The sequence below is a fragment of the Gadus chalcogrammus genome, chromosome 23 (assembly GCF_026213295.1).
Source record: "Gadus chalcogrammus isolate NIFS_2021 chromosome 23, NIFS_Gcha_1.0, whole genome shotgun sequence".
Classification (NCBI taxonomy): domain Eukaryota; kingdom Metazoa; phylum Chordata; class Actinopteri; order Gadiformes; family Gadidae; genus Gadus; species Gadus chalcogrammus.
The window spans coordinates 5,193,521-5,218,356 of record NC_079434.1 but is presented as its reverse complement, the minus strand read 5'-3'; the positions used below and the strand labels follow the sequence as shown (position 1 = coordinate 5,218,356).

The 24,836-nt window shown below is 51.1% G+C and overlaps 1 protein-coding gene across 4 annotated transcripts in view; it reads left to right on the top strand.

Annotated features, from left to right (window-relative positions):
• The window catches only part of rreb1a (ras responsive element binding protein 1a), a 48,886-nt gene that overhangs the window by 16,823 nt on the left and 7,227 nt on the right, over positions 1 to 24,836 (top strand). For 3 of the 4 annotated variants that reach the window (XM_056583903.1, XM_056583900.1, XM_056583901.1), the window contains exons 2-12: positions 12,839 to 12,943; positions 13,382 to 13,670; positions 13,996 to 14,062; positions 14,571 to 14,660; positions 15,024 to 15,187; positions 17,984 to 18,125; positions 18,337 to 18,539; positions 20,972 to 21,161; positions 21,608 to 21,856; positions 22,152 to 22,617; positions 22,841 to 24,710. In XM_056583903.1, the coding sequence (XP_056439878.1) occupies positions 12,839 to 12,943; positions 13,382 to 13,670; positions 13,996 to 14,062; positions 14,571 to 14,660; positions 15,024 to 15,187; positions 17,984 to 18,125; positions 18,337 to 18,539; positions 20,972 to 21,161; positions 21,608 to 21,856; positions 22,152 to 22,617; positions 22,841 to 24,710 (3,835 nt within the window). Of the gene's footprint in view, positions 1 to 5,170; positions 5,312 to 12,838; positions 12,944 to 13,381; positions 13,671 to 13,995; positions 14,063 to 14,570; positions 14,661 to 15,023; positions 15,188 to 17,983; positions 18,126 to 18,336; positions 18,540 to 20,971; positions 21,162 to 21,607; positions 21,857 to 22,151; positions 22,618 to 22,840; positions 24,711 to 24,836 lie in introns of all 4 variants that reach the window. The other variant, XM_056583902.1, reaches the window with a different exon arrangement.

Sequence of the window (24,836 nt, the reverse complement as noted above, 5' to 3'; positions counted from 1 at the left end):
TGTGTGTGTGTGTGTGTGTGTGTGTGTGTGTGTGAGACAGCTGCTCAGCATGTTGTCAGGATGTCCCTGCTAGGACTTACTGCTCCCTATTACTCCTCTGTTGTAACAGAACTCTGTGTGTGTGTGTGTGTGTGTGTGTGTGTGTGTGTGTGTGTGTGTGTGTGTGTGTGTGTGTGTGTGTGTGTGTGTGTGTGTGTGTGTGTGTGTGTGTGTGTGTGTGTGTGTGTGTGTGTGTGTATGGAGGTAGTGGGGCTCGGAGGTGAAGAATTAACAGATAAGAGAACAATGTGTGTGAGGGAGAGGGAGGGTGGGGGCAGTATAAGGTACGGAGGAGACTTGAAGAAGTTAATGAACAACGGCCACGCACACATACGTACACTCTCTGCTGGCCGCATTAGACGGCTGGAGGTCAGATGATCTTCATTTCTTGGGGGTTTTCATTGGGACAGCGATGTTTCTGTGACTCGGATCGTGGCATAATGAGGAATCATGCCTTGTGGCCGCGTCAGTGGTACAGATCCAGGAAGTACTTCTGCTGTGTCATGATGTGAAACCATTGGAGAGAGATGGGAATTGGTCACACCTGAGTGATGACTCAGCATTAGTTAAACTCCAGTGAACTATTTCTTCCTGTTTTTTTTCTTGCTTATTATTTTCTGCTTGGTTCTGTACTCTCGATTTCACTTTACTCCCCGCATCCCCTTCATTTTCAGATAACAGGGGCCTTCGTGTCGGTCCTTCTGCTAAAGGTGGTGTGTGTGTGTGTGTGTGTGTGTGTGTGTGTGTGTGTGTGTGTGTGTGTGTGTGTGTGTGTGTGTGTGTGTGTGTGTGTGTGTGTGTGTGTGTGTGTGTGTGTGTGTGTGTGTGTGTGTGTGTGTGTGGGAATTGAACCTTTGAACTCTTTCTCCACTGCATGAAGGTTATGCTGATGGCCGGCCGGCCAACTGGCACTTCCCAGCAGCTGGTTGTTCCCCAAATGCACCCACTTTGACCAGTTTCCAGAGCTTTATCAACTGTGACCTGGGGGTTCTGTGCGTGTGTGTGTGTGTGGCGGGGGGTTTAAGGCAACACTAAACGTATTGACCAGACGACCAGCTTTTTCAGTTGAGTGTAGACGTTGAGATTAGAGCCTGTGGCTCTTCTGGTCTCCTGCTAATCTCGCCGAGGTGGAGGGCAGCATGTGTTTGTGAGTCGTGAGAGGGCCGGTGAAGAGATGGAACCATGACTCAGGAGAAACACAGCCGGCTGCCGGAGAACACGACGGCGGACATTTTGTTAACTTAGAAGCCGCTAAGTTAACGCACAGGTCACAGGTGTCTGTGTGCGTGTCTGTTGGGTGTGGGAGATGTGTGTGTTGGGTGTGGGAGATGTGTGTGTCTCTGTGTTGGGTGTGGGAGTTGTGTTGCAATAAGGATGCTCATAATCTGAGGTGGTGGAGCGAGGGAGGGAGGGAGAGAGAGGGAGGGAGAGAGAGAGAGGGAGGGAGAGAATGCAAGCTGCTATTGTCCTTGAGGCAGACACAGCCCTCGGCCAATTGGCCTATCCCCTCTGAGGTTTCATCAGTGCTGCCGGTTTGGTAACCAATAAGACGCCAGTTTACTGGCTGGCTGCAAGCTCAACGGTAAACTGGCTGGTCTGGTCCAACCAGATTCTCCCCCCTCTGCTTCTAACCTCCAAGCCTTCTTTTTCTTCTTCTTTTTTCCACATTTCTCACTTCCTCTTAAACACTGCTCTTGTTGTTCCAACACTGCTTTTGATTATTTTAAGTATTTTATTTGTTCATTGCTTCTCTCTCTGTATCTTTCTCTCCATCTCCCCCCCCCTCTCATCCCTCCTTTAATACAAGCCATTCTCTCAGGCCCCACTCCCTTCTCTTCTTCCTCTTTCAGGGTTTAGCCGATCCACGCCCTGGATTTACGTTTTTTCCCCTCCTCCTCCTCTGTGCCTCTATCTTTCTCTCCTCCTCCTCCTCCTCCTGTCTTCATCCGACGGCCACGGCAGCGGTTTAGTGCAAATGGGGGTTTGGTTAGGAAGTGAGTGTGCGGACCACAGTCTCGGAGGGGTTGCAACGCAGTTATGAAACATAACTATTAAGAGAGAGAGAGAGAGAGAGAGAGAGAGAGAGAGAGAGAGAGAGAGAGAGAGAGAGAGAGAGAGAGAGAGAGAGAGAGAGAGAGAGAGAGAGAGAGAGAGAGAGAGAGAGAGAGAGAGAGAGAGAGAGAGAGAGAGAGAGAGAGAGAGAGAGAGAGACTTCTTTCTCCTCCTCCTCGACTCCTGCTTCTCTTCTACTCTCCTCCAGGCCCTCTCCACTTGTCTGTGCCTGTCACCCAAAAGCAGAGCGGCATTCTTCAACACACACACGCAGACAGGGGTTGTGTGCAGATGCATTCCTCTTGGTCCTCCTCTTCCCCAGTTGAGTTATTTTTAATCCAGAGAGAGTTTTAGACCACCGAATAGAAGCTGCCCGGTAGTCATCAGTCAGAAGCATCTTTAACCATAACAACATACACTTTGACCATCTGCCATGTACATCCCCAGTTACACTAACTTCCTATACTACTTGTACACAACTGGGGTTGTGCACTGATGTCTGTTAAAGTTGTCAAACTACTCAAGGGCACCGGCAGCCATCTTTGAGAGTTTGTTGGATGTACAAAATGGAAGTGATGGAGTGAAAGGACATTGCGACCTCAACAACTGTATGTGTTGACACACAGTTGCCATTCACATGGCAGTCAGCTATGAACACAAAGTGCTTCTGTGCTACCGTTGCTTATCCTACACTAGCAATGCCCATGTTTGGTGTCGGGCCGGGGTCTCTAGATACCCTTTCGTGTAGATAACCATGACTTGAATGGTTAGCCTGCTTCAGCTAGCAATTTTTCTGAGCTTGCAGAGCCGCCGTTAGCCGCAGATGTCTCGTTTTGGCAGGTGAACACCGCTGATGCTAGCTGTGGGTTTGGGTGGATGCACTGGTACGGCATGCATCCATTCCCGATCGTTTAGCCTAGACGTTGAATTGATGCTAACTGCGTGTAGCTTCTTTCCTCAAGCTAGGCAAATTGCGTGCGTCAACTTTTCCAAAGTTAGCATAGTTTATAAGTGATAATGAAAAAAGATTCTACATTTTTGCTCAAAGATGCTACATGCAGTGAGCAAGTTAACTGCAGTCTTTCTCCCACTTCCTGTGTCTTCCTCTCATCTCCTACCCATTCACCGCTGACCACTAATTAGCCTAACCTGCATCTAATCTCTTAATCTCTCTCTGCTGCTCTCCTCCCCCTCTCTTCTCTCCCTCTCCCATCCTCTTATCATCTGTTTTAAGTATCTCTATCCAGCCATCCCTCTTTCCACTCTGGTTCCTCTTGTGTCTTTGCTCCACTTCCATGCGTGAGTCTAGGTTCTCCTTTTTCTCTTTTTCCTTATTTTTCTCGTACTCGTTATCGGCGGGTCACTGCACAGGAGTCATTTGAGACACAAATCATCAGTGAAGGGTTGATTACAAGTTAATGATCACGGAGTGAGAGGCAACGGCTGTGTGTTTAACCTGAACGCTTCTTACAATATAAATGTGAGCACTTCACGTCCTCTAGGGGTGTGCGATATGACAATATTAGATGGTGAACGGTTAAAATATCTCAAATCTCTCCGCGATCTGCCTTTACACAGAGATTGTTAGTATCGTGCTACAGTGCACATTCAATCCATTTAGAGCATGGATGCCCGACCTGACCCCTTCGGGACCCAAAGGGTCGGGTCTGGTTCGGACAAATATTTAGGATTGATGCTCGGGTCCGGGTCGGGCTTGGACACTGCGTGATGAGGCGTTAAAACAGCCTCTTGTGCTCGCAGTTAACGCAAGCTTGTTGTATTCCTTTAATAAAGGCGTGCTTTCATTGTACAAACGTAAACATGTCATTACTATTGTGAGAAAAAATTTACTTTAACTGTGTCGGGTTTGTGTCGGGCTCGGACATATCTTGATGCCTGTCGAGCTCGGTGACTTCTCTGTCGGACACGGGCCGGACTCGGAAAGAAATATGCGGCCTGTTCCGCGCTCTATTGCAGTTCTATGGCTCATACGCGCATCCAAAGTTGTTTGCCCAACCGAAACTTAAAGTCTGTTACACCCCTTCCCTAGAAAGACACACTAATAAACCAATAATAGCAAACAGTAGGTAGTGCCTTGGACTCCCCCTTTTTATTTGGCAAGTTATCCAAAAGTCTCTGATTGTACTTGAATACAAGTCTAAACATGTCAAAATTCTTGTTGAATGTTCATACTTTGTAGAATTGCAGATGCACATTTGCTTAAATCTGTTGAAAAAGGTACTCTGGTCCGTTATTCTTTCAGTTCTGTTACCTTGTAAGGCTATATTTTTTTAAATTTGAAAATTAGTTTGGTTGTACTATTCAGTAACTTGCATAATAGTCTTAATAACCAACTTGAAAAATAATCGTGATAAGATTGTGGATCGTGATCCGGCCTGAAAAAATCGTGATTTGATATTTTTGCCATATCGCCCACCCCTAATCTCTTCCTCTGCGTCTTCTTTGCAACTATTTGGTACACACCTTTCAGTAAACCAGTTAAGCAGTATTGGATGGCAGTGGCTTAATGGCCTTTTGTGGACTAGCTAGCGTTTAGCTCCTGCTGCAGAAGTTGCATGGGGCGACGTGTTGATGTGGTTTTGGTGTACTGAGCCACTTTCTTCCATGCTATCTGCTAGCATCTCTAGATCCTTCAAAGCACACCCCACGCGTCGCACACAGGCCAACATTGCCGTTGTAAAGATGCTGGTCTTTTGGAAATGATCGTCAGTCTTGTGCTTTGTATTTATGATGATGCATATTGCTGTGTCCTGTGCATGCACTGTTCTGATGATGTTTACACTCTGTTAGCCTGGTGTTTACGTGTGCATGTTTCAATGCAAATATTTTTTGTAGGGATGATATGATATTTTATTATATTTGTTTACAGCTCCAGCACAAATATTGAATAAATAAATATTTGGAGCCAGCCGTACTGCCTTGTCTTTTATGGGAAATTAGTATAAATTCACCAAGCATGCATAAAGGCACTCTTAATGTCTGTGTGCGTACGTGCGCGTGTGTTTATGTGTGTGTGCCTTCTTGCTGACGTCCTGTGTCTCTGTGATCTCCCCTGCAGTGTGAGCAGTGGTTGCGGTCACACACACACAGCCAGGTGGGCTAAACCCCGCCCCCCAGAACTCGCCCCCTCCCCAACTCATCCGCAGGTTCGAGCCCAGCTGTGCCCCGCGGGCCTTGGTTTAGGCACCCGAGAGCACCGGTAAATATGACCTGCCGACTGAACCCCCCCCGCCATCATGCCTGCCACGGCTTCCGCCATCTTCTGCCTCCACCCCCCCAACCCCCCCCCCCCCTCCATCTGCCACCTGTTCCACCCTTCTGTCGTCGTTTCATTCGCCTCATTTTTTTTCATTCCTTTTTTTTGCCTTCTTTTTTGTCGCCGTTGTGTTCTTCAGTCGCCCTCTTCAACGTTGACTCGCATTCCCTTCCTCCCCTTTTCTTTACGCAAAACACCCCTCGTTTTTCATCATCATTTCCATTCATTCGGGCCTGCTCCATCTCTGATTAGCTCAGCATGGCCGCCCCACCCATCACGCCTCCTCCAGTGTTTTCCATCTCTGGACGTCTCCGGTCTTCGCTCGTCCGCACACCAGAGCGCTTCGCTAACCTCCCGGTTTAACGACAAGTGGAACCGCTCTCAACTGACGTACAGATACAGAGACAGAAGCAGTGTGTGTGCTTAAAACAAGAAGATGATCTTATGCTCTAAGAGTCTGCGACCGGCTTAGGTCATGTGACCAGAGGGCTCGCGGCGCTTTGTTGCGTGCCCGGTCTTGCGAAAGTTTGTTTGGCTGCCGTCGTTCCGTTGAGTCGATTCCTGCGGTCACTCACAAGTGGCGTCTCTATACCGTGGTCTGCAGGTGGGTTTAGGGCCCCACCCGATGTACGGACGTCCCCTGGCCCCGCAATCTTTACCTGCTACCTGTGCATGACATATCTCTGTCTCTCTCTGCTCTTTTTCTCTAATTCTGTATTATACATTTACTTAATTATTCAGATGTAATCTATCGACACTAAATTACAAATGGGTCTCAAAATATTAGAGGTGACCAGCAAAATGATTCCATCACATTGTTTTTATGTGTACGCTCACACTCATCCTTGTGTGTGTGTGTGTATATGTTTGTGTGTGTTAGGGAGGGGGAGGGAGGGAGGGAGAGAGAGAGAGAGAGAAAGAGAGAGAGAGAGAGAGAGGGGAGGAGAGAGAGAGAGAGAGGGGGGGAGGAGAGAGAGTGAGAGAGGGGGAGGAGAGAGAGAGAGAGAGGGGAGGAGAGAGAGAGAGAGAAGGAATTTCACTTATGATTGGCTGAGAGCTGGCGGACATTTTCCATAGTCAGCCTGCTCAGTGGTTGGTCGAGAGACACCCCTCCCCTACTCTCTCTCTCTCCATCTCTCTCTCTCTCTATCTTGCCTCTGACTTTCTGTTGCCTCTCTCGCCCCCTAAGTACAGTAGCATTGTCACAGTAATGATGATATCTTGTTGCTTTATTACTCTGGGTCTAAACTCCAGTGCGTGTTTGTGTGTGTGTGTCTGTCCGTCTGTATGCGTATGTGTGTTTGCCCAGTGCTGAACTGATTCAATCAAACACACATTTGTCAATCTGTAACCAAGCAGAACTTCAGAAAGACTGTTTAGCCCTCAGGTGGAATGCGAGAGAACTCACACGCACAGTCGCACGCACACACACACACACACACAAGGTAGATGGGGACAAAGCCTGAAAGACGAGGTGAAGCAAGGAAGAAATAAAATGGGAGGAGAGAAGGGGAGGGAGGGAGGGTTGAGTGAAGAGACGGTTTCAAACTTTCACTTCAGAAACATAACGCTACAATTACACAGAAGAGGGTAAAACGGGTTCAGATGACACGCGTACTCGCTAGTGTACACATTCCGGTTCAGGTTTGGGATCCTCAGGCCAAAGATGACACGGAGGTGGGTCGGAAAGGGACAAGGTACCAAACTGAACCAGAAGTCGTAGCTCGACCAGGCACCGCCCCCCCGCCATGTAAACATAGAGTGGCATCGATAGTTTAACCTTTGGAAGGGGGAGAGGTGGGGAGGGGAGGGGGAGACCTGGGGTAAAGATAGACAGAAATGGGGGGGGGGGGGAAGCACCACCGCCCCCCTTTCTCTCTCTCTCTTTCGCTCAGAGAGAGAGAGAAAGAGAGAGAGAGGGAGAGGGCGAGAGAGAGAGAGAGGGCTGTGTGCTACCTGTTGTGACTATTCTGTGTGTGTGTGTGTGTGTGTGTGTGTGTGTGTGTGTGTGTGTGTGTGTGTGTGTGTGTGTGTTTAGTGAAATGATTGGTGTCGTTTGGTGTGGATTTAACAAGTTAGGGCAAAGTACTGTCAGCTCAAGAGAGCGGGGGAGGGGGAGAGAGAGGGAGGGAGGGCGGGGGAGGGGGGGAGGGAGGGAGGGAGGGCGGGGGAGGTAAAGGAGAGTGGAGGATGGGTATTAACAGCTGAGTGTGAGATGGAGGAGAGCTGAGGATGAGAGGAAGAGACGAGAGAGGGGGGAAGGGTGCCTTCAGTAGACGGGGAGAGAGGCTGTCATTAATCTCTCTCTCTCTCTCCCACACACACACACACACACGCACGCACTCCTGGAGGCCCGAAAGTGTTCTCTTGTGACCTGGGAGGGAATTTGTGTTTCCTGTTGCGATTTAGAGGAAGAGCGCCCTATGCTTCGATGTGTTGTTTTGTGTTTTCTGGTAATGCTAATTAAGTGTCGTGTCATCGGCCATTCGGACAAAAAAAATAAAAATGACGGAGGTGAGATAAGCGGTATGTGAGAGAGGGAGACATTGGACTCACAGATATGTTACTTGTTTATGGAGCCACGTTACTGCATAAATTAGCTTGAGCTTTAGTCTCCTATGCTTGAATTGCTGTACAGTGTTACAGCCACCTCTAGTGAGAATAACTTGGGACACTGTTAGCCATCTTGGCTTTATAAGCTTCATAGGATAATCGTGTGAAAGTGTTCAACTGTCACTTAGCTTAGCATAATTAGCACCAGATGTTTTAAATCATGTTTTTCATCAGCAGAACAATTGTAGACATGAAACAATGACCATGTATATTAACATTAACGGATTATACATTTGTCTTTGTAATAACCATACAGGTTACATCCTATTTTTGCTAACATTTATGCCTTTAGGTGAGGTTTTCAGGTGGTCTGATCCACAGGTGTAAAGGAATGTCGCTTTTTTTTACATTGTGTGTGTGTGTGTGCGTGTCTGTCTGTGTGTGTGTGTATGTGCGCGTGTCTGTCTGTGTGTGTGTGTGCGCGTGTCTGTCTGTGTGTGTGTCAGAGAGCGCCGCAGTGAGGACTGGAAGTAATAAAGAGCTAACATATGGTCACCGGATAGCCACACACACACACACACACACACACACACACACACACACACACACACACACACACACACACACACACACACACACACACACACACACACACACACACACACACACACACACACACACACCCTTCATCTCAATTACTAAATGGACACCGTACAACAGACAGAAAGCTCTACTGATACACCTGTCGCTGAATGTTGGAGGCGGGAACAGACTAGCGAACCACTGTTTTATTTTTTTGCTTTGGGATTTGTAGTTCTATCAAGGCGTTAGCTATAATTGTAGTTTTGTAGAGATCACAAGCTGCCTACTTTAAAAATAGTTAAATATTTTATTGGTTTTATAGAATAACTATTTAAGCTGGTATTTCGGGGTGGTCCCTCTGTTTAATATTTGACATTTTCAAATCAATCCGTCCATCCTTCCACCTTTTCCCCCAACCCCCTTCCCTGTGGCGGTCTCTATGGTAGTCATCTTGTCCCTGGGGTGACATCCTCACTCAGGTGAGTGGGTGTGTTTCAATCTGAGCTTTTTGGAGGGAGAGTAAATCAAAGAAAGTGGGAGCATGGTAGTATGATGAGAAGAATGAAAGAGCAGATGGGTTGAGATGCAGGGATGATGGGGAGATGTAGAGAAGACTGGAGAGCCCACTGTAGATGGAGGACGGAATTAGAGAGTCACAAGATGGAGGAAGAGGGAGGAGTAGAGGGCGGCAGGGAGGGAGGGAGCATTCCTTGTTTGCAGCACTTTGGCAGAGGGAAGCAACTTTTCCATCTCTGTCTCACACACACACACACACACACACACACACACACACACACACACACACACACACACACACACACACACACACACACACACACACACACACACACAGGCTGTGTGGCTTCTTGACAAGGATGTGTAAGAACCAAGGGTGCGCGGGGGAGGGTGGGTGATGGTTGTGGGGGGGGGGGGGGGGGGGGGGGTGAGTGTGTCAGAAGGGAGTGTCAGATCTGGAGTAATGATGATGGCCGGCAACAGATGTAGTAGCATCAGCTCGTACACACCGGACATCCTGACACATACTACATACGCATATTCAGTGTGTTTACTTCTCTGTGTCTACCAGGCCTGTATGCTCAGGAAACATGTAGTGCCTCCTGGGGCTTTGATGGCAGTTATCATCATCATCACTCCTTATCCACAAAGATAACTTTTCAGATTTGCTTTCAGTATCCTTAAGGGCCACTCCCATTTAATTGTTAGCTAAGAAGAACGAACAACTACAGCTGAAAACAAAGTTTTCCACTAGTAAAATTGAAAACTTAATTTAAATGTCCAGTGTGTTAAGTATCGTAGCAACTAGTGGTGAGGTACAACCCCCCCCCCCCCCCCCCCCACCTCTCCTCACACCTCCCTTTCCAACCACTCAGTGGCCTGTATTGGCCTACTTTGGGTAAGATGTCAGTAGATACTTCCAAAAGGATGTCATCATCTGTGAAAAAACAAAATGGCCGCCCCCGTGGAAGACGACCTGCCCCTTTATGTAGATATAAAGAGCTCATTCTAAGGTATCGAAAGTGATATGATTCAAATTTTTAAGGGATTTCACACAAATGGAAACATACTGTGAACATTGTATTTGATTGCAGCCAAGTCCATTCGGCCAGATGCCACTCAATTCCACACACTGTACCTTTAAGATGGCAGGGGAGAGACGTGCTAGCACAGAGACGACACTCAAAACACGGCAGAGTGAGATGTCAGTTTGAGATATTTCTGGGATAGCTGCTAGCTGTGGGATAGTTTCAGTAGAACCAGTTTGTAGGAAGCTGTGATAGGTTAGCAGGCAGTGATGTGACTCTTGGATGCGGCGCCTTCCCCAAAACTGGCCTTGCGAAATATGCCAAGTATGCTGTGCACAATTGTGCAAGTTGCTATAGCCGTTTACAGGCAGTGTTACCAGAGCAATGTTAACGTGCAACTCTTCTTTTAACTGTGCCTGTCAATCCTCAGTGACGGTAGAAGAGGATGTGTCCACTGGTTTTCCCCTTTTCTATCTGTCGTTCACGTTTTGTCTTTACTCTTTTTTCATAGTTTTGTTTCGTCCTCTCGTCTTGTTCTCCAGGCCCGCGCCCTTCCCTCTCCGTCCCTTCCCGACACCTCTCTCCGTCCAACCATCTGTTGCCATTCATTTGAGCAGGCAGTAAAAAGTGCTAGCCATGCACAAAAATAGCCAATCACAGTCTCTCTCTCTCTCTCTCTCTCTCTCTCTCTCTCTCTCTCTCTCTCTCTCTCTCTCTCTCTCTCTCTCTCTCTCTCTCTCTCTCTCTCTCTCTCTCTCTCTCTCTCTCTCTCTCTCTCTCTCTCTCTCTCTCTCTCTCTCTCTCTCTCTCTCTCTCTCTCTCTCTCTCTCTCTCTCACTGACTGACTGACTGACTGACTGACTGACTGACTGACTGACTGACTGACTGACTGACTGACTGACTGACTGACTGACTGACTGACTGACTGAAGTGATGTCGGCTAAATGAAAAGACTAAACTTGAAACCTGTAGTCGTCTCCACTTTACAGTGTGGCAGGTGCATTTATGCGCACACACACAAAAAACCTATGCAGGACATCCAGTTGTCGCCAGTCACTCAGTCGGGGCCCCACCCCCACTCCTCTTCCTCTCCATCTATTCTTTCCTCTTTTTCTCTCCAGGTCTTATTTCAGTCTACTTTGGCTTCACTTCTTCACACAAAACCCCATTCCATCCTCAAAAAATTAGGAAGTTAGAATGTTTCACATTTGTATACCCAACTCACAAAAAGGAGATGATTGTTTTAATGATAAACATTCCCTGCTTAATTTCATCTGCTAGCCAAAACTTGTTTTGGATTAAATATTTCTTCATACAAAATGCTTGCTGGTGAGGTTGCACTTTCTAAAAGGCAGAATGAGTGTGACCACAGCCCTCTGACTCATGTCAGGAGGATCCCTTCCTGGTTCCTCCTGATTCTCTACAAATCTGTCACTTGGTTTTAATTTCAAAAGCATCAGTCGCTCCTGTGAGATCCTCCTCCTCCTCCTCCTCCTCCTCCTCCTCCTCCTCCTCCTCCATCAACTGCTTTTCCCCTTGTCTTCAATTTTCCTACACAGAAGGAATTTCACACACACACACACACACACACACACACACACACACACACACACACACACACACACACACACACACACACACACAACACACACACACACACACACACACACACACACACACACACACACACACACACACACACACACACACACACAGCTCAAAAAGGAGGAAGTAGCCAGTTCGGGAGAGTGACTTCCTGTGGGGGATGCGAAACAGGAAACTGTAATTACCTCTGTTCTCTCCTCTGAAAAAAAGGTTTTCTCTTCTCCCCTCTCCTCTTCTTCAAGTATCAATTCGTTCCCCCTTTCGTCTCTCCTCCTCTCTCTTCCTCTTCAAAACGACCTCATTTCATTATTAATATAAACGTACGGCATTGCTTATTGTCTTTTTTCTTTCTGTCTCTTAAATCTCTCCCTCTGTCTTGCTCTCTCGTCCGCCGCTCCCTCTCTCTCTCTCTCTCTCTCTCTCTCTCTCTCTCTCTCTCTCTCTCTCTGGCTCTCCCTCTCTCCCCCCCTCCCCTGCTCTGTTACTATCTCGGTCGCCCTGTGTCTCTGCCCCAGTGGGGGACAGGTGGGAGGACTATAAACCATACATACATCACCTCTTGTCCACTAGGCCCCGAGCCAAGATCACTCTATTCACTCCCTTATAGAGCCAAGGTCACTGCGGGGCACGCACACGGCGCACGCTCACGTCTCTCAACTTAAAGAGTTCAACTCATCTTCCCCCTTCTGCTCTAAGAACCTGGGACCTTTGTCTTGTTGGTAGTTTAGTTAGATAGGTTGTGGTCTACGGGTCATGGTTTGAATCGACTGTAGGTTCAGATGTGCGTTTTAGAAAGGCAACACACAAGCAAAGTAGGGAAGTTGTAAAATAAGAACCACAGACCTCGGTGAGGCTGCTGCCGGGGACATGTTCTGCACTGAGCCCTTTAGCCTAGCATCAGTGTTTCTCATCAGCGCGGACGTTAACGCGTTGTCATGAGGACATCTATCACAACACACGGTGGTCAGGTCCGTCCCCTCCAGTGGAAGGTGTGTACGGTTAAAAGCTCTGTGGAACAATCAGATCATTTGTGGCGTTTTGGCCTCACAGGGTCTGAGTGAGTGTTAGGTGGGCGAGTTCAGAGGTACTAATTGCCCCCATTAAGTATCCCCTCATTTCAACATGGGGGTAAGCTTTGTTCTTCACGCACACTCTGACCAGTTGTGCTTGTCTGTGTTCCCCTCAGTGATGGAGAACTCCACCGAGGAGCAGCGGGAAGTGGGAGGAGCCAATGGTGAACTGAGCCAGGAGGAGGCGGGACTTACAGAGAGCACACACAACAACCTGAAAGGTACATAAACATACACACTGGCCTTTTTACATTTTACAAGGGCCTTGTAAATGTCACTTGAACGTCTCCCACTGCTACTCCTACTCAATATAGCTGTTGCTAATGGCCCCCACACTGCTGCTAGTGCTAACAGTGAGTAGCTACTGCTATGGAGCTGCATTGTTATCGGTGATTGTTTTTATTGTGCATGTTAAAGCACTTTGTAAACTGTTCCTTAAAGTTGCTATGCCGTGAATTATTCTAGCTATTAACTCTGTCACAACTGCTTTGAATAGCATGACACATTTAACGATTGCTGATACTGAATTAGTATAATGTATTAAAAGCTTCGCTCTTCTCTCTCTTTCTCCCTCCCTCACTCACTTCAACTCTCACTCGGTCTATGTCTCTCTGCCTCTGTCCTTCCTCCCCTTGTCTCTGTCTCTGTCCCTCCTGCAGGGTGCAACGGAGTTATGGATGGGGAGGAAGAGGAGGAGGAGGAAGATGAGATGGAGATGGAGAACGGCGAGGACGGGGAGGAGGAGCTCCTGAACGGAGATGAAGGAGGCGGAGGAGTGGAGAACGGAGGGAGCGAGAGAGAGGAGGAGGAGGAGGAGGAGGATGAGGAGGGCGGCGGGGAGGGACGAGGCAGAGAAGGAGGGGATTACCTCTCATCTATCAACGCCATGATGTCAGCGGTGATGTCAGCGGCCGGGACCATAAATGGGGAAGACGCGGACCCCGACAGGTAGCTCCCAGAGACCCCCCCCTCATCATAGAGGCTGCTAGACCAAGGCCCAATCCCATTTCTTACCCCTTAACCCTTACCCTTGCCCCTTCAAAACAAGGGGGAGGGGTAGAAATTGGATTGGGCCTAAATGTCATCTGTTCGTAGACAGCAATAGAAGTGCATGCCAGTGATGGTAAGCATATTTCAAGGATGTCCTTAATACTTGGTATTTTCTCAGACACTCGACATTTCAACGAATGTTAGCAACTTTCTAGCAGGCTGGAACGGTTACTGTGTTGGCATGACGACGTCTGATCTCCTCCGACTCTGCTTTTCCTCTTAGCTCCTCCCCCAACAAGTCCACACCCACCAGAGGAGGAATAACCAACCGAAATGCCCGTCGTAACCCGGTAGGCCAAGACACGGGCACACACACACACACACACACACACACACACACACACACACACACACACACACACACACACACACACACACACACACACACACACTCACACTCACACACACGTCTTTCAGAGTACATTGTTTATGAAGATTCGATTCAAGGAAGATTGTCAATAGGAATATTTCTTCGTGGATCACTCGCATTAGGGTACAGACCAACTTGCACAAAGAAGCACACCCACCTGTACTGTGCCTGGAGCGGCTGTGCATTTTTAATTGTCCCATCATGCATTGCTGCATTCCACACAACAACTTTTTATGAAGAGGAAAGTATCAGGTGTGTGGGCTTGATTGGGAGACATTAGTGGCATGCATGATGTGGTGTAAAAGCTCTATTAGAGACCGTTTTTTGGGTCTGAATTTCAAGTCAATACTTGATGAGATCAGATGGCCGACATATTCTCTATCCCATTGACCTTTTTTCTTTCTCTTTTTCTTTCATTTTTTTTGCAGGAGGCCAAAGATGAAACTTGCACGCACATCTGCCCACTGTGCAACAAGAACTGTCAGTCACAACACCAGCTCACCATGCATATCAGACAGGTAAATCCCGCCAACACTGAATCTAGCATAGATATCTGAACGATGCAGGCAACATGGAGTTGAGCTTCCGAATGTGTACAATATCTGTTGTGAGTGCCTAGTGTCGCCTGCCATGTGGCCCCGGCTGGACCGGAGGAAGCACGGAGCGATTAGCTCGCCTTTCTATTCATTAGAAATCGTTGTCGAAAGAGAAATCCAAAATGTGTCCTCCATAATATGTTGACTTAACTCCCTCTCTTTTCTCTCCCTCTCATACATGCTACCCTCCTCTCTCTCCTCCCCTGATCTGTCCTCCCCCCTCCGCCTCCACCCCTCTCTCCTCCCCCCTCCCCCTCCACCCCCCCCCCCCCCTCTCCTCCACAGCACAACGCGGACACCGGGGCCACAGACCACTCCTGCAGCATTTGTGGGAAGTCGCTAAGCTCCGCCTCCTCCCTGGACCGCCACATGCTGGTGCACAGCGGGGAGCGGCCCTACAAGTGCTCCGTCTGTGCACAGACGTTCACCACCAACGGGAACATGCACCGGTACGAATGCACACGTGCACATATGCACATATGTGCACGCACGAAAAAGCGAAACTCAATCATTCATCAGCGATGGCTAGTCTCATGTTGGGTGTGTGTTAGTTACAAAGGAAATGAGGAGACCCCACACTCGCAATCTTCCCCCTTCTAATCTTAACACACACACACACACACACACACACAGACACGGGCTCGTAGTACCGGCACCCAGCATGCTTGGCTGGTAACAGTTAAATACTCACTTCCTCTCCCCGAGGTTGCACATGTATGTGTGTGTGTCATAGTGTGTATCGGAACAAGTGTGTAACAAGCGAGTCCTTTTTATGCTCGCTTTGTTTGTTTGAAAAAGAGACCATTCAAATGTGAACACTTGAAGCAATAGCAGAGCTCTCCTTCCATGGACTGGGCCAATAGAAGAACCCTCTGATTCTCTCTGTTGATGCCCTCTACAGTTTCACTCTCAGCCTGTGAATGATCACCAGCAACATCAGCAAAATGTGGCTATTCACTGTCTGTCTGCCTGTCTGTCTCTCATCCTGTCTTCCCCCATTGAACAGAAAAGCATCTTTCTTTCTTCCCCTTTATTTTTCCCTTTTGAATAAGTGAATGTGGTATATACTACAGTATTAATTGAGCGGAGCAGTGAATAATACAGTAGTTGTCTCTCTGCTGCTCATGGCATGTCATTGTGTGGGCCGTATGGAATGGCTGTAGGCCGATGGCTGAGAGAGAGAGAGAGAGAGAGAGAGAGAGTTGAAATATCATCATTTAGCGTGTTTTGAAAAGATGCACGTGGATGTTCCACTCTGCCCCCAGGATGATTTAGATTGAAAGTTGATGATAGTAGCAAAATAATTCCTTGTTCCTGCGAAATTAAGATGAATAAAGAGGGAGGAAGTTTGTTTTCTCTCTTTTCCGTCCCCCTCGCTCTGTCTGTTTCTCTGGCTCTCTCTCTCAACATCTTTCCTTGGGGTGGTCTCACTGGATGGATGATAGGTGTCTTTTAGAAGTATCCCCAAACCTAAAAGAGGAAGATAAAAACCAACGAATGAAGAGGGAGGGCTGGTGAGAAAGGCCCAAGAAATAGGAAACTGAAGGAGAGAGAGAGAGAGAGAGAGAGAGAGAGAGAGAGAGAGAGAGAGAGAGAGAGAGAGAGAGAGAGAGAGAGAGAGAGAGAGGAGAGAGAGAGAGAGAGAGAGAGAGAGAGAGAGAGAGAGAGAGAGAGAGAGAGAGAGAGAGAGAGAGAGAGAGAGAGAGAGCTCACATGTGCGCGGTCCTGCCGGCTGCTGCGGTGTGTTGTGAGGGCAGTTGGCCCAGGTTGCCATGGCAAGGCATCCCATTAGCCTATTATGGGCTGTGAGCCCAGTCCCAGGCCATGATTGGCTTAGCGGACGCCGCTCGTTTGAGCTGCCGGAGGAAAGTACAGCCGTCTCCTCTTTTGTTGCTGCTTCTTATGGGATAGCGTGAAGGACACCGTGCTATTCAGTCGCTGTGTTACCCCCTACGTATCTTATGTTATTTACATAACAGAAGTGCATCACATGCATAGAAACTTTCCATCCATCCAAATGTTCCCGTAGCATTAGTTTGAGTGCGGCCAGACGTTTGGTCCTCTCTGTGTGACTCCCCCCCGTCCTGTGCTCGTGGTGAGGTTGCCGAGCTGGCTGGATGGCTGAGCGGCTGACTCGATGGCGCCCCCAGTGGCCCAGTGGGGGACTGCAGCGGGCTGTGATCAGGCCTGAGGGCAGGGAGCCTCTCTGACCCGTTTAGCCTTCAAACCAGTTTCTAAACAACCAAAGAACACACATTTCTCTCCTTACTTTTCTCCTCCTCCTCTTCTATCCTGCCCTGTTCCTCTTCACTTGCCCCCCTCCCCCCATCTCCTCACACACAACTCCCCCACCCTCCCCCTTCCTTCACTGTTGGGTGTAAATTCGATACCTAAGATACCAGCACAGTCCAACTGGCCAAGTGACCTCTCTCTCTCTCTCTCTCTCTCTCTCTCTCTCTCTCTCTCTCTCTCTCTCTCTCTCTCTCTCTCTCTCTCTCTCTCTCTCTCTCTCTCTCTCTCTCTCTCTCTTTACATATATGTTGGGTCACATGCTAAACCAACTGCTGTTTCCACTGCAAGTGTGTTGGTCGTGGTCACATGACCTCTCACGTGGTCTCTCTCTCTCTGGCCTACGCTGGTTTTTGTTGTAGAGAAGTTCCTCTGGTAAACACCCCCCCCCCCCCCCCATTATTAGCCAAACTAGTAAAACATGTATGTAGCTCTGTTGTTTGGAACGGTTATATGTATTTGATGTTACCTGTACCATGTCCATTTTGGTCTTACTACTGATACCGTTGATGTCGGATCTATACAAATGTGGACTCACTCTCTCTGCTCGGCCTCTGTGTCTCTCTCCCCTCTATCTACCCACTCTCTCTCTGTCTCTGTCTCTGTCTCTGTCTCTTTCTCTCTGTCTCTCTGTCTCTCTGTCTCTCTGTCTCTCTGTCTCTCTCTCTGTCTCTGTCTCTGTCTCTCTCTCTCTCTGTCTGTCTCTGTCTCTGTCTCTGTCTCTGTCTCTGTCTCTCTCTGTCTCTGTCTCTGTCTCTGTCTCTGTCTCTGTCTCTCTCTCTCTCTCTCTCTCTCTCTCTCTCTCTCTCTCTCTCTCTCTCTGTCTCTCTCTCTGTCTCTCTGTCTCTCTCTCTCTCTCTCTCTCTCTCTCTCTCTCTCTCTCTCTCTCTCTCTCTCTCTCTCTCTCTCTCTCTCTCTCTCTCTCTCTCTCTCTCTCTCTCTGTCTCTGTCTCTAGGCATATGAAGATCCACGAGAAGGACCCGACCACCTCCCTGCTCCCGGTCAGCCCCTCCTCCCCCGCCAAGCGTCGCCGCCCCCCCAACAAGAGGAGGCTGGGCCTGGAGGACGAGCTGGGAGAGGAGCCGCCCAGCAAGAAGGTAGGAGACACACACACACACACACACACACACACACACACACACACACACACACACACACACACACACACACACACACACACACCTAGAGATAGTCACATTCTTGCACAGCAGCACTGACACACACTGGCTTGTGGAGGATCCTGGAGGTGAAGGATGCCTAGAACAGTGGTGAGCTACAGGGTCAAACTGTCGTCCTGTGCGTGTGTAGGTGCTGGAGGAGGGCCTTCCTGAGGAGGTGAGCTCCGTGAGAGAAGGAGGAGCAGGAGGAGCAGGAGGAGAAGCAGCAGCAGGAGCAGGTGGAGGAGGAGGTGGAGTAGAGGAGCTCCTTCCCTGTCCAATTTGCTTCAAGACCTGCACCTCCCGCCATGATCTGGATGCCCACATGGACGCACACCCCGACACCGCACTCAGGTACACAAACACGCATGCACACATATACACACACACACACACGTGCACGCACACAGACACACACGCAACGAAGCGGGAAATAGCTGTTCTGGGCCTGCCCGAGGTTGACTGTGTGTGTGTGTGTGTGTGTGTGTGTGTGTGTGTGTGTGTGTGTGTGTGTGTGTGTGTGTGTGTGTGTGTGTGTGTGTGTGTGTGTGTGTGTGTGTGTGTGTGTGTGTGTGTGTGTGTGTTGAAGGGGGGCAGCATTGGAATTAGGGTGGTGTTTGTTGGGAAAAGGGGTAGTTGGGTGGAGTGAACAAGGTGTGGTTAATGAGTTATCAGGGGAGGATGAGTGAGAGAGGGAGGGAGAGGGAGAGAGAGAGAGGACTAGTTGATGATGGGGGATCACAAGGATTCAGTGTGTGCTTGGCTGAGCATCGTCACCATGACGACGAGCTCCCCCCATCCACACACACTTGGTGTCCATGGTGATGCAACTCCTTCAACTTAAAAAACAGATAGACAGACAGACACACAGACAGAGACAGAGACAAACATTCACAGACACATACACACAGACAGAGACACAGAGAGACAGACACACACAGAGACAGACGCACGCATGCACGCTCATGCATTAAACTCAGAACTATTGTGTGTGTGTGTGTGTGTGTGTGTGTGTGTGTGTGTGTGTGTGTGTGTGTGTGTGTGTGTAACCTGTTGCACAGTGACTGGCATAGATATTCATTGATGCATGAATGAAAACAGTAGATGTTGAAAATAAAATAAAAATTAACCTCACTGAGAGCCAGAGAGAAGGTGATCTGGAGGACGGACGTGGTCTGGGCGGGGGTCCCTGTTAATCAGTGTGTGGGCGGGAGAATGCGGGACCAAGTGGAGGTGAACCCCAGGAGTAAATGGTATAGAGATGCTTGGGTCAACGACACACTTCCCTGAGAAGGAAGCTGAGTTGCCATGTCTTATGGGCCCCAGCCGCTGTCAACCCATGTACCACAGCCCAGGTAACTCCCAGCTGGCTGCTGATTGGTTATTCATGTTGATGGATGGATGGAGCGGCAAATGATATAGTGTAGACGGGAAGGGGTTCAGTGGGTCGAGCTATCCGACTGGCCGTCGAATGCCAGACTAACTGGCCCTTAAGAATCCAACACTTAGCAGGCCTAGCACACACACACACACACACACACACACACACACACACACACACACACACACACACACACACACACACACACACACACACACACACACACACACACACACACACACACACACACACACACACACACAGGCTAATTATCTGGCCTTTAGCTAACCTCTTATAGATTAGGCTATGCTTGCAGATTGGTTTGAGAATGGGCGCACACACACACACACACACACACACACACACACACACACACACACACACACACACACACACACACACACACACACACACACACACACACACACACACACACACACACACACACACTCTCTTAGATAATTATCTGGCCCCAAGCCCTCTGTGGGATTAGGCTGCCTTTACAGATTGGTGGGAGAGACACACTGCGCATCCATCCTCGCATCCAGTCATGAGCGACAAGCTCTCCTACTGACAGAGAAGAGAGGGATGGAGGGATGTGAGAGGGATGAGAGAGAGATGGAGGGATGGGAGAGAGATGGAGGGATGAGGAGAGAAGCTGATGAGAGAGAGAGAGAGAGACAGAGAAAGAGAGAGAGAGATTAACTAGTGGCCGGGCTACATATGGTACTGTGTGTGTAAGCTGTGGGTAATCCACTCAGACACCTTGTCAGAGGATTCTTGGGGGGCAGAAGAGGGGAACACACACACACACACACACACACACACACACACACACACACACACACACACACACACACACACACACACACACACACACACACACACACACACACACACACACACACACACACACACACACACAGAGAAGGACACGGACACAGGATGTGTATTGATAAGAGTCTGTGACTGTGGCAGACATTGAGCAGCTGTCTCTCGGCGTGCTGCACGCACACAGGCCAGCACACACAAACTGAACACACACACACACATGATTAACACATGCAAAAACACATACACACACAAACACACACACTCACAAACTTGAGAAACAATGCCATCTAGTGTTCCAGTTAAGTTTATTTATTTATATACATTTTATAATGTGTGTGTATGTATATATATATATATATATATATATATATATATATATATATATATATATATATATATATATTAAACATTTTGAATTATGTTTTTTTTACGTGTATGCATTCTGTAAAAAAAAGATATATCAACTTCTAAATGATGTAAAAAGATAAGGCCTACGACTCCTAAGAAGACCTTACTAGAGGTCACTAACCGCGTGCGGTAGAGCTGACCTCCGTCGTGCACCCCCCTCCAGGTGTGACCTGTGCTGCGTGTCGTTCCGCACACACCGTGGCCTGCTGCGCCACAACGCGGCCGTGCACAAGCTCCTCCCCCAGGACCCGGCCGGCCGGCCCTTCATCCAGAGCAACCCCTCCATCCCCAGCGGCTTCAACGACCTCGCCTTCATCGACTTCTCCTGCAAGAAGTTCACCCACATCGCACAGGTACCCACACCGGCCTGGACAAGACCAGACCGGACTAAACTGGACCCAGACCGCGCCAAACCTGACCCAGACATGGCCAGAACAGACCCGATCAAGACCAGCCAAGACCGGACTACACATAAACTAGACCAGACCAGACAAGTGTAGAGCAGTGTCTACACTTCTGTAGACTGTTTCCAGGGAGGTGCATGTTGAGTGTAGATGACATAAAGGAGGCAAATTGAATTAATTTATTCATTTCATCTCTGTGTTTAATTATTTAAATGACTTTTCATTAGCATTATTTAATTTATATTATTCTTTATTTGCCACTCAATACTCGAGGCCGCAATCGGAAGGAAGGGTTAGATTTAGTCTTCTTTATCAGATTTAGTACCATAGCGCGATGGAAGGGAACCTTTACGAGACGTTTCTCTCTCTCTCCCTCCCCTCCCCTCCCCCACCAGGTGTGGTGCGAGACCAACCTGCGTCGCTGCGTCAGCAAGTTCCACCGCTTCGTGTGCGAGGCGTGCGACAAGGCCTTCCCCCTGCGCTCGGCCCTGGACCTCCACAAGACCACCACCCACCCCGGCCAGCCAGCAGGGGGCGCCCCGCCCGCCAAGAGCCAGGAGAAGACGCAGACCGCCGTGGAGGAAGGCCCGCCCACGGCCAAGTCCCACTTCCTGGAGTCGCTGGGCCTCCAGCACGTATCCAAGGTAACGGCACGAGACTCTATGGGGGCGAATTAAATGGTACATTCTTTGAAATATAGGAGAGGGTATCGACTGAAAACCAAATGGCATTAAGTTCAGAAACCCTTGTGCTATAACCAGCGGTATGGTTGGTTGTTATTGTTTGTATTGCTGTTGCTTTGAGAGGTTATTCCTATCTGTGAAGTACTTTATATTTGTTATTTTGTAAAGTGTCCTTAATAATTATTGTGTGGATTAATAATCGGTATGAGGAAGTCCAAGGCATCCGTCTAACCAGCTCGTCCCCGTGGCTTCGCAGGTGAAGGCCGTCCCGTCAGACGACGAGATCCACCAGGCCCACCTGGACAGCATCAGGGTGATCCACGTGGAGCCCCCGTCCGCCAGCCTCCCCCAGGAGCCCAACCCCGCCTTCCTGACCGGGGGCCTCGGGCTGAGCCTGGGCCTGGGAGTAGGAGGGCTGGCCGCCTTAGGAGGCCTGGGCCTGGGCATCCCCGTGCTGGAGGCCTCCGGCTCCTCCCTGCAGGGCCTGTCCCAGCAGGACGCGCTGCGCCTGCTCTCCCTGCAGCCCTTCCCCCGCGGCTTCCTGCTGCAGCCGGAGGGCTGCGGCGCCGGGGCCAGCGCCCCGTCCTCGGGGGTGAAGCCCAGCGAGGCCGGCCTCATGGAGCTGGCCGACCTCCACCAGATCATGAAGGTGGCGGCGGCTGCGCCCAACCCGACGGGCCTGCCGCCGCTGGCCAAAGCCCCCGCCTACATGGGAGCGCACGGTACGTGTGGCTGGGGGGGGGGGGGATCATTATCAGTTATGGACCACTGGGCCCTTCAGACAGTCGTCTACCTTCCCCATCATCTGCTCTGACCGGGACCCTGATAAATGTTAAAGAGCCTGTTAACATGGCTTAGTCTCCACTTCATGTTATGTTAATCACGGTCATGTTAATCCATGTTAATCACATTCCTCTCCCCCCCCCCCCCTGTCTCGTGTTCCAGGCCAGAGCCAGAAGCAGATGCCCCCCCTGAAGCCCAAACCGCCCCACACGCCCCGCACCAGCCTGACGGCCTCCACGCCGCCCCCCCTGCAGAGCTCCCAGCAGGCCTCCCTGGGGTGCATGAGCCCCGGCCTGCCGCCGCCCGCGCCCAGCCCCTTCAAGACCCCCGCCTCCTCCTCCTCCTCCTCGTCCTCCTCCTCCTCCTCCTCGTCCTCGTCCTCGGCGGCGGCCGGCAGCGGCGGGCAGATGGAGGCGGACTGCATGGGCGACGCTCGCACCCCGTCGTCGGACTCCCCGCCCGTGGCGGCCACGGCCCAGCAGGAGGAGGCGGGGCTCAGCGCCCGGGGCAAGGCGGGCGGCAAGGCGCCCGGCAACGGCGGCAACGGCGGCGCCGCCAAGGGCTCGTTCCCGTGCCGCTTCTGCGACCAGGTGTTCGCCTTCTCGGGCGTGCTGCAGGCGCACATGCGCTACCACCTGGGCACGCTGCCGCACCAGTGCAACATCTGCGACTACGTGGCGCCGGACAAGGCCACGCTGATCCGCCACCTGCGCACGCACAGCGGCGAGCGGCCGTACGTGTGCAAGGTGTGCCACTACCCCTTCACCGTCAAGGCCAACTGCGAGCGCCACCTGCGCAAGAAGCACGCCAAGACGTCGCGCAAGGAGATCGAGAAGAACATCAAGTACATCACCTCCGCCGCCAGCGAGGGCGGCATCACCATGGCGACGACGGCCACGGCCACGGCCACCCAGGAGGCGCCGGAGGGCGTCGGCGGCGGCGGCGGGCGGGTCGGCGGCACGGAGACCACCTGCCAGTACTGCCAGGAGAACCTGGGCAGCTACCGCGCGCTGCAGATCCACCTGCGCACGCACGAGGCCAACGGCTGCCAGCGGAAGCCCTTCGAGTGCCGCTGCTGCGGCGCCGCCTTCCTGGCCAAGCGCAACTGCATCCACCACGTGCTGAAGCAGCACCCCGAGGTGCAGGAGCGGGAGATCGAGGAGCACATCGCCACCCTGCTGCCGGCCGCCATGCTGCCGCCGCCCCCCTCCCCCTCCTCCTCCGTGGCCGCCGCCGCCGCCCGGAGCGGCCCGCTGCCACTGCCGCTGCTCAACGGCCTGGCTCCGCCCCCCCGCCACCCCCTGAAGGCGGTGAAGGTGGAGGAGCTGACGGTGTACTCGGTGGCCCCCGGCCCCGTGGTGGACCTGGACCTGGACCAGCCGCTGGACTTCTCGGCCAAGGGGAGCCGCGTGAGGGCGGGCAGCGCGGGCCCCCCGCCCGCCATCAAGGTGGAGAGCCTGTCCCCCACGGGCCCCGACTGCTCGGCGCTGGACCAGCCCATCGACCTGTCGGTCCCCAGCAAGAGGCAGCGGCCGGCGGAGAGGAGGGAGATCAAGGCGGAGCCCAGCGCCTCCAGCATCGTGGAGCAGCAGCTGCAGCTGCAGGCCCTGCAGAGCCTGCAGGCCCAGCAGCTCCAGGCCCTGGCTCTGACCAAGGCCCCCCAGCACGCGGAGGACCCCCTGGGCAGCGCCCTGGCCCCGCTCCACCCTCACCCCCAGCCCGGCTGCTACCAGCTGCCCCCCGGCTCCACCCCGCCCCCCTCCTCCCTCCCCGGCGCCGGGCCCCGGGCCCCGCGCCTCAAGCCCCTGCTGCCCAAGCCCTCGGCGCTGCCCGTCGGCAGCCTGCCGCCCCTGGCCTCCATCGCCCAGATCATCCACTCCGTGTCCGGGGCCCCCGACCTGCTGAAGAGGGAGGCCCCGCCTCTGGAGGCCAAGGCCCTCGCGGGGCCCATCTCCTCCCAGGTGGAAGCGGCCACCGGCCCCGCCCCCGCGGAGGTCCAGAGCGAGGAGCCGGCGGCCGAGACGGCTCCCAGGTAAACAAGCTGCTCATTCTTCTGTCCGCTTCTCCGTTTGTCCTCTCGGTTGGTCAATGATTGGGTATCGGACATGTGTTGCGTGTATTTAAACTGTGGAAGGCCCCAGGTGTCGACACAGCTCAA